The sequence below is a fragment of the Carcharhinus amblyrhynchos genome, unplaced genomic scaffold (assembly GCF_965287045.1).
Source record: "Carcharhinus amblyrhynchos unplaced genomic scaffold, sCarAmb.v2.hapA scaffold_73, whole genome shotgun sequence".
NCBI lineage: Eukaryota > Metazoa > Chordata > Chondrichthyes > Carcharhiniformes > Carcharhinidae > Carcharhinus > Carcharhinus amblyrhynchos.
Genome location: NW_027649813.1, coordinates 104706 through 114552, shown reverse-complemented (window position 1 = coordinate 114552; position 9847 = coordinate 104706). Strand labels below are relative to the sequence as shown.

The window sequence follows — 9847 nt, the reverse complement described above, 5'->3', positions numbered from 1 at the left end:
GTAATCTGTAGTGAATTGGAGACAAGATGAGTAAATGGAGCCGAGGGACAGATCATTCATCATTGAATCAAAATTCGGAAAATCGCTGAATTAGAGAATGGCTAAAGAACAAAAATAGGACATTCGGTCCCATTCGTCTGTGCTAGCTCTCTGCAAGATCAATGTCACTCCCCTGCCTTTACCTCAATGTCCTCAAAATTCTTCCTCAGATAAAGATCCAATCCTCTTTTGAAAGCCCTGACTGTCTCTGCCTCCACCGCCCTCTCAGTCCGCTCATTTCAAGTTAGAAACGCTGCCCCTTAATAAAAAGCTTTTCCCCTCCTGTCACCTTTGATTCTTCAGAAATGTGTCGGGATTCACAGTGTAAATTATAATGTTTAATAACAGCCACAATATCAAAGGCTTTCATAGATAGAGTGCTTCAATAATAAATCATTACAGATTTCAGGGCCAATTCACTGATGTGGTCAGTGGTGAGACAGACCGGACAAACCAGAGATAAATGATAACTGTGACCTCACTAACATTCCAGTGCAGCAACTGAACTGTTTTTCTACCGGTTAAACATTATGTGTTAATGTCACACAAATCCAATCAGTTCACACATCATGCTCAATACAGATAGACTGCCACATCAGTATTCACAGCAGTGTCACATCATTTTCTTTTTTTGCCATTCATTTATGGAATGTGGCCATCGCTGTCGAGGCCAACATTTATTCCCAGTCCTCGGGAAGGAGAGGTTGAGCTGCATTTTTCGAACCGCTGTGGTCCCTGAGATACACCCACAGTCCGGTTCTGGAGTGTGTTGCAGGACTTTGACCCAGCGACAGTGAAGAAGTGACGATATATCTCCAAGTCAGGATGGTGAGTGACTTGAAGGGGAACTGCCAGGTTGTGGCGTTGAGTTCCCAGCAATTTGCTGCCCTTGTCCTCCTGGGTGGTAGTGGGAGTGGGCTTGGAATGTGTTGCCTCAGGAACCTTATTGCTTAAAGAGACGAAAAGCAGGCTCCTATTTTAATGTGAAATAAAACCTCCCACAAACACCCAGTTTTCCTTCCCCTCAATTTTGTTGGAGTACAGAATTAGACATTACATTCTGGGCAGACCATTTTCACAGACCATTACAAACGCAGTCCAGTTGGCCACTGTTGATTCATCATGAAAGAAAGTTACATTACTGAAACATACCCAATGTTTGAAGTCAGTCAAACTGACAGTCAGAAAATGATGGAATTACTCAGCAGGCCAGGCAGCATGATAACGGCACTTGTTGACTGCCTGAGCTCAAAGCCAAGACAGCCGAATATCACAGCAGCAGCCGCTCTCCCACCTCCCCTCCTACCCAAAGTAAATGTCAGACTCACCGCTGAAAACCATGGCAGTCCAAACGTCAATCACACTGAAGAATGGAGGGAATTTGGGAAGATTGGGATGGAAATCCTGACAGGTGTTCTCAGAGAATAATACTGACAACTGGGAATTTATACAAAGCGAGACATGGGTTATTTTTCGCCATTCTCTTACGCAGCGAAAAACTGCAGCAGGCGACGGTGCAGAGGGACCTCGGGGTCCTTGTGCATGAGTCGCAAAAACCCAGCTTGCAGGTGCAGCAGGTGGTCAGGAAGGCTAATGGGATGCTGGCCTTCATAGCGAGGGGGATTGAATATAAAAGTAGGGAGGTCTTGTTGCAGCTGTATAGGGCATTGGTGAGGCCGCAGCTGGAGTACTGTGTGCAGTTTTGGGCGCCGCACCTGCGCAAAGATATTTTGGCCTTGGAGGGAGTGCAGAGGAGGTTTACTAGGCTGATACCGGAGTTGAGGGGGTTGAGCTATGAGGAGAGGCTGAATAAACTAGGCTTGTACTCGTTAGAGTTTAGAAGAATGAGGGGAGATCTCATTGAGACGTATAAGATGATGAATGGGATGGATAGGATAGAGGTGGAGAGACTCTTCCCGCTCAAAAAAGACAGTAGGACTAGGGGGCACAGCCTCAAGATAAAGGGGGGGCGGTTTAGAACAGAGTTGAGGAGGAACTTCTTCACTGGAATTCTCTGCCCGTTGAAGTGGTGGAGGCTGCCTCGCTAAATATTTTTAAGACGCGGGTTGATGGGTTTTTGATAAGAGAGGGGATTAAGGGTTATGGGGAGAGGGCGGGAATGTGGAACTGAGCCACGACAGATCAGCCATGATCTTATTGAATGGCGGGGCAGGCTCGAAGGGCTAGATGGCCTACTCCTGCTCCTATTTCTTATGTTCTTATGTCTTTGTCTGTCTCTTTGTCCCTCAAAACCTATCAATACATATGAACTGGAACGTCTGCGATTGTTCACTTTCGTTTCCTCTTCCCTCTTATGTTCCTCTTTTTGGCTTTCATCCTCCAAAGGAATTGTTTCCTTGATTCCTGTAAAGTTTTCCCAGTCCTCAGTTTGAGAATCTGCACTGACTCATCTCAAACACGGTGATCTATCGCCACCTACCGCCATTAGAGCAATATTACAAGCAGGAAGGTCACCGGGTTCCGGCAGTTCACCGCTCATTCAAACCAGTAAGTTCCTCTCGGTAATGAGCTTCTGTTTGTTTCTTCCCTTCCTTTCCTTCTTTCCCCCAGCCCTACAGGGGTCCTTGCTGATCTTTCAGTTCCCAGTTCTCATACAGGGTTTCTACCCAGAATATGTTAACCTGGCTTCTGTCTCCACACGTGACTGAGACCCACACTGGCAGGAGGCAGGGAGACGGTGTGAAATTATGGGATGGATCTGTTAGCGACCTTTAATGCCGCAGTTTGTCAGCGGTGCTGGGTTATAATCACCGATGTTTGATCCTGGACTGAAGATGGGAAAGATTCTCTCAGTGAAACTGTGGGTGAAAGTGTGCAGATGGGACATGTTGTCCGCATTGTAAAATGACACCTGTCTACCCTCATAGTCCAGGAAAACCCCGATCTTCCGGGGATTCACACTTGGGGTGAGGGGTATCTCATGCGGGGAGTTGATGGCGAAATGGCCTCTTGCAGATATCAGCCCCATTAGCCAGAACCCGGGCTCAGGGCTCAGGAGGATTACTCTTTTCCTGTCCACAGACTCTCGGGCCACTCCGACTTCCCACTCTGTCTTCTCCCCCACCCCCACCTCCCAGTAATGTCTCCCTGATGTGAATCCTTCTGATCCCAGGATATATTCCAAGGGATCAAACCTCTCCGGCGTGTCAGGGAGCGGCTGCCGTTTGTCTCCGAGTCTCACACTGGTCCGGTCCTCAGACAGGATGAGCCGGGGATTCGCTGTGTTCGGATCCAGAGTCAGAGAGGCTGGAGCTGGGGGAAAGTTAAAATAACACAGTCAGTGATTTAGAGAGAGGGGGTAAAATTGGAAGTAGACGGCGGCACAGAAGAGGTGGATTAACATTTGTTCTGTGACGCACCGGATATTCCATTCTATTGAAATCTGCTCTAGTCTGCCGGTGAGTCCAGACCCTGAACAATGTGGGTGACTTTTATCTGCCATCAGAAATGGCCCAGTTATCGTTGTGTCAAACCGCTACAATAAGAGTGATTAAAATAAAACTGGGCGGATCACTCAGCATGAACCTCCGAAGCAGCAACACAAGAGAAACAACCTGTCCAGTTAATACTGCAAACTCCTCCTCACGAGGGCATTCTGCCAACATTAGAAAAACTGCCCTGTGGATGTCAAGAAGCAGCCAAACAAAACCGTATCACTTTTCTCAAAATATTTGTTACCTAACATTTATAACAGCATATTCGATTACTCTTGAAAGTTGACAGTACATGAAGTGCAAAAAAATCAGTTTGTTCCAATAATGAATGTTACCCATTACATGTACAATTGCAGTCAATATTTACAAGGTTCATTATATGTCAATCACGCAATAAGGCTTTTTCACGGGAGATTTTCACTAAGTCTAGGATAGTATGCTTTATGAGCCACACTCTCGGCATGTTCTGTCACCTGTAATAACCTATGCACATGTTCACCCATAACACTCTGCTCCTTCAACTTCTTCATAGTTGTATCTTTTTTTATGTTGTTTTTCTCTGTTCTTTCTAGCAAAACGAATCACATCACATTTCTCTGCATTTAGTTTCGTCTTTCACATGTGCATCCATTCCACTATTTTCATGCCCTTTTGAAGTTTTCCACGATTAACCTCACAGTTCACAAAACTCCCAAGCTTCACAACATGCAGATATGTTGAAATTGTGCTCTGTAGACCAAGATATAGATCATTAATATATTTCAAGAAGAGCAAGGGACATAATCCTGACCTCTGAGGAAGTCCACTATAAACCTTCCTGCAGCCTGAAAAACATCTATTGACAACTGCTGTCTCCTAACACGCAGGCACTTTTTCATTCCTGTATACATTGTCCGTTATATTCTATTAGCAACAATTTTTCTGACGAAACTATTTCTCCAAACGCTTTTTTGAAGTCAATTTACTGTTCACCACATCTACAGCACTATCCTCATCGACCCTCTCTGTAATCTCTTCAAAATACGCCAGCGAGATAAACAACGTTTACACTTACACATTCACTTTGATACCCTCCAGGTAAAATGGCTGGGAATGATTTACGTTGCAGGATGTCCCCGATTTAAACCTTAATCGGAGCAACCCTGAGACTAAATTCACACACAGTACTCCCTACCTGCTTCCCACAAATGTCATCAAACACCCACAATTACGTGGCAGCAACAAAATAGTTATCCAGTGTTCCTACACTAAACACAAGGAGAAGCCTCATTCTCTATCCAAACTGGAGACATTTGCTATAACTGGAGACTCAATACAATCTAGATCTTCCTTTGAATGGTGATGCCGTACCCAGAGGAACAGTCTATACAACGGTTTAATCACTGGTCTGAAAGGGACCACTGGAAACTCCCATCGGAAATGATGTAAGGAGTCTCCCTCTGTTTCCTGCTCAATATTTATACCGAAAACAACATCATCAAAATAACTGAATTCACCATTATCACAATGCTGTTTCAGGGCCGTTACTATTCGCAAAATGATTTCTAATATCCTACGTTAAAACGGAGAAAATTCCTCTTTTTCTCTTTTGCAATGATGTCAATGTGACCAAAAGGTGAGTTATTTGCTCACAAAGCTGTTCGCCGCTGTGTTTCTTCTTGTCTCGTCATCCCACCCACCATATTCCATAATCCTGGCACCAACTACACCCCACCCCGGGTTGTCGCTGGATTTTCTCTACTTCACCCTTTCCTCAAGGACTGCCAAGCACTTCCCCTCACTGCAAACCCGTGGAAAACTGGCCAGCAAAATTGGAACTGAAGCCCGATCTCGGGGTTTGATTGGACCTCTGATCAAAGAGAGAGCATTGCGTTCACAAATTGCTTTATCTCTGGAGTCACTCATAAAATCAAACTCACTCAATATAAATGGACTCATCACCTTCCCTATTGCAAGGTTAAGGATATCCTTAGTTTGTAATTGACGCTGTGACTGTGTTAAACCTGTAGATGTTTATCTTCTCCATCATGCTTCAATTCCTCAATAAAATCATCACACTTCTCCTTATTTATTTTAGACTTGCAGTTTCTTCATCTCCTTCTCTTGTCTAATGTGCCTCATTCATCATTACAGGTTAGCTCCAGCTGGCTCAGGTTCTCTCATGCTTTGATGTCTTCCTGATATAGGATGCTTAAGAAGTCAGCAGAACTACTCCTCTAGAAATTCCATTTCACATCCTGAGATTGGTGCTCTATTCCGCTGGTTGTATAGATCCCCTCACTAATTTGACACATGGTGGCTTCAGACACTTACCCAGAACAACCCACTGGAAGCAAAATATGACAATAGACAGATTCTAGGAATTAACAAGCGGAAATGTGAGCATTTAATCCGGGACCTCGGACACCCTTTCGTCCTCTCACATCTGGATGTATAATCAGGAAAAATCAGTATTTTACCGGGGTTAATGGAGTTGATCATGTCCCTCCACGTTGTGTACTGTAAAGGACCTCTGAACTTTCCAAAAGACAGGCCGGCATCCGTTACACAGGGTTGCTGAAATTCATCACTGATCCTGTAAATGTAAAGAAATGATGTGGAAAAATTCATCTTCGTTACAATATTTTTGGAAGGATTTCAATGTTTAAGCTATTCCAACATTCCCAACTGCCAGCACTCTTCCTGTTGGAGAGAATGTATCCCAAACTGAAAGGTTAATCTTGTGCCTATAACTGAGCAAAACATAAGTTGGAAATACAAAAACACAGAATGGAAACACTCATGTGAAGAGAACGGTTCATAGTCTGATAACAGATTAGTGACCACACTATCACAAGTGGGATCTGACCAAGTGTGTATGTATGAGGGAGCATGTGGGATTGAGTAAGTGAGTGTGTGTATGAACATTAGTGGAGATGACTGAGTGTATGTAGTCGTGTTGATGTGAGGGAGCGTGTGTGGGAGTGAGTATTGTGGGAGTGAGTGAGTGTGTGTGGGAGTGCATGTGTGGGTCTGAGAGTGAATGTTTGTGTGTGAGTGAGTGAGTGTGTGTGGGATTGAGTGTGTGTGTATGTGTGTGTGTGTGTGTGAGTGAGTGAGTGTGTGTGTGTGTGGGAGTGAGTGGGAATGTGTGTGGGATTTTGTGTGTGTGTGTGTGTGTGTGAGTGAGTGAGTGTGTGTGTATGTGGGAGTGAGTGAATGTGTGTGGGATTTTGTGTGTGTGTGGAAATGAGTGAGTGTGTGTGGGATTGAATGAGTGACTCTGAAATTTGGAGGATGGCAAATTGGCCATCCACCAAGCTTCAGACACATTCACTTGTTTAAGAAGGGCCGCAGGGAAAAGCGTGGGAATTACAGGCCGAAGAGCCTAACGTCTGTGGTGGGTAAGTTGTTAGAAGGTACGCAGAAAGACAGGACCTGCAGACATTTCGAGAGGAAAGGACTGATTAGGAACAGTCAGCGTGACTTTGTGAGTGGAAAATCAAGAATATAATTTAGGCACTGAGAAAAGGAAAGAAGTCCGAATCGTTGCAACACAATTCTGAATGTTTTTCACCAAACCTTTTTAAAGTTTTAGTAAAAAGAATATCCTACCTTCTCTTTCGACAAGCCTCCTCCTGAAATATATAAACACAAACATTGAGGCTGATAGTACCAGATTTCAGGAGGAGATAGACAGGGTGGAGAAATGAGCAGACACAGAGCAGATATGATTTAGTACGGAAGTGTAATGCGATACATTTTGCAAAGAAGAATGTGGAAAGACAACATAAACAAAGTACGACAATTGAAGCAGAACACGGTAACACAGAGATTGGAGGTGGGGGGTGGGGGGTAAGGGGTGGGGGTGTGTGTGGGGGGGGGGGGTAGGTTTACAAATATTCCAGATAATTGGACAGCAAGACAGGAAATTTTCTTTTATCCAATGAGTTGTGATAATCTGCAACGTGCTAACGGATTGACATGAAGGAGAAGACTGATTCAATGATAATTTTGAGGAGCACTTTGATATGTTTGTTAAGGAAACATTTGTTTCCAATCAGAGTAAAGAGATGTGGGAGTGAACCTAATTGGAAAGCTCTTTCACTGAGCCAGCACAGACAAGATAAAAGGATTTTTTCCCCCTATGTGCTGTAGAGTTGATAATATAAGATTCTAGATCCCAGTTAAGACGAATGACTCTCTCACCCACTGTATTAGACAAACCCACAACATCGAATTAGGGAATCATAAAGAATGCACAGTGCAGAAGGAGGTCATTCGGGCCATCGAGACTACGTTAATTCTCACACAAGTTTATCCCATAAAGAAACATACCTACGCCGCTAAACCCCTAACCTTGGGACACGAAGGTGTAATTGACTACGGCCAATCAGCCTAACTTGCATATCTTTGGAGTGTGGGAGGAAACCAGAGCACCTTGAGGAAACACACGCAGACACGGGGAGAACTTGCAAAGTCCACCCATTCAGCCAGGGCAGGAATCGAACCCGGGTCCCCGGTGCTGTGAGGAACTGAATTACGATGTCAATTCCAGTAGAAAATGGCACTAAAGGCACCAGGAAATAATCGGAACCCAATGTCCAGGTCAGGACAACTCATTCCGGGGAAGTTGCTGGTATTCCTGAAATTTTGCTGGCAGTGACGAGGGATTAATACTGTGACAACTGCAGAGAATAAGAATTGTCAAAAATTGTTTCACTCGCTTTCTATTCTTTCCATAAATTCGATAATAATTTCACAGTCATCGTCAGTTATTTAGTGACTGTGTGAAGTTTCCCCGAACTGAGCCACAATATATTCCCTCACCTTCAGAAATACCAGCTCGTCTTTTTGCTCCATCTGTTTCTGCAACTTTGAGAGTTTCTCCTCAATAGAACTTAAATTCCCCTGAATCTCTCGAAGGTTTCTCTCCATTGATTCTAGAATCCATTCCTCGTCTTCCCTGAGATCTCTGAGTTAACGCTGCTCTTTCTCAGTGAGAATCTGGTGCATTTTAGTGAACTCGGATGTGATGTGGGTCTGCAGACTGCTCGACTGTTCCTACCCAATGAAATGTGAGACATAATTAATGTCCCGCGATAAAGGGAACAAAACTAACCGAGATCCCAGAAAATCAGCACAGAGAGACCTTACCCTAACTTCAGAAATCTTTCGTTGCTGTTTCTGTTCTGTTTCTAGAATTGCCAATTTCTTCTCTGTGGGAAAATCTAAGGAAGATTTGAGCTGATCCTGGGATTGAGAGAGAAGATCACAGAATGAAAGTGTCAGAGCAGGAAAATGAGATGAAAACGTCAGTTTATAAATATTTTCCCTTTTGCCTTGTATTTTTCAACAGTCTCTTTAATCTCCATGAAGTTGTGAGATTTGTGTTCCCGCGAATCTCTACAAGTGTAACAGATCGATTTCTGGTCAGTTTCACAAAACAGCTTCAGTTCTTCCCGATGTTCCCTACAGTGAAATTTACTTTCCTTCTCTTTCGGATTCAGCTTTAATTGTCGAGTTTGCTCGGCCAGATTCGCTAAGGCCCGATTTACCCTGAGGTTTCTTTCCGGAAACTCCTCTCTGCATTCCGGACAGGAGGTTATATCCTTTTCCCAACACTGGGTGATACAGGAGCGGCAGAAGTTATGGCCACAATCCAGTGTTACCGGATCAGTGAAGATACCGAAACAAATGGGGCAAGTTGTCTCCTCACTCAAACTCTTAACCAGCTGCTTCGGAGCCATGTTCACTCTCAGCACTTCCTGATTCAAACCGGTTTAACTGTGGGATGTGCCTGCATTCCTGAACACCTTCAGGTACGCGGTTTCCGGATGACGTTCACTGTAATACACAGGGAAATATTATTATAAATTAATCTCTGTCCTCTCGACTCTCAGGCGGGTTGTTAACTCTTCGCTCAGTGTGAAGGAGAAACAGGGTTAGAGCCTGGAGGGGAATCATTGAACTCTTTCGGGGGTGAGTTGGACACTGGAGAATGGTGACAGTGGAGCGAGAGAGAGGGAGGAGACGGGGATGGGCGGGATAGAGATCCCATTGCATTGTTCTCCAGTCTGAACTCGCTGCCGATTACAAACCCTGTGGTGAAACACGGTGAATGTTCCAGATCCATGCAAGGAATTGTATGAATGGATGTACAGGTCCTCCTGGAGCAGAGAGTACTGCACTTGTCAAGAAAATGACAAATACTAGAAAGATACTTAGATAAGTTCTGGCTGTGATTTTCGGTTTTATTGGTTACACAGTTAAGTGTTGTGTTTTTATGGTGCATGTCCCCAAACCCGGGGACTCCCACAGCGCCTGGAAACCAATGAGGTTTTTGACAGCGGTGTGATAACTGCAAAGTCAGA

General features: G+C 44.3%; 1 protein-coding gene across 1 annotated transcript in view; it reads right to left on the bottom strand.

Moving 5' to 3' along the window:
• Positions 1 to 2761: 2761 nt before the first annotated feature.
• Positions 2762 to 9847, bottom strand: part of LOC145337763 (uncharacterized) — a 98871-nt gene continuing 91785 nt past the window's right edge. Inside the window, exons 22-26 of the mRNA XM_080182609.1 lie at positions 8816 to 9059; positions 7089 to 7111; positions 5954 to 6069; positions 5808 to 5850; positions 2762 to 3008 (exon numbers count right to left, since the gene is read on the bottom strand). Of these exons, the coding sequence (XP_080038735.1) occupies positions 2762 to 3008; positions 5808 to 5850; positions 5954 to 6069; positions 7089 to 7111; positions 8816 to 9059 (673 nt within the window). The remainder of the gene's footprint in view (positions 3009 to 5807; positions 5851 to 5953; positions 6070 to 7088; positions 7112 to 8815; positions 9060 to 9847) is intronic.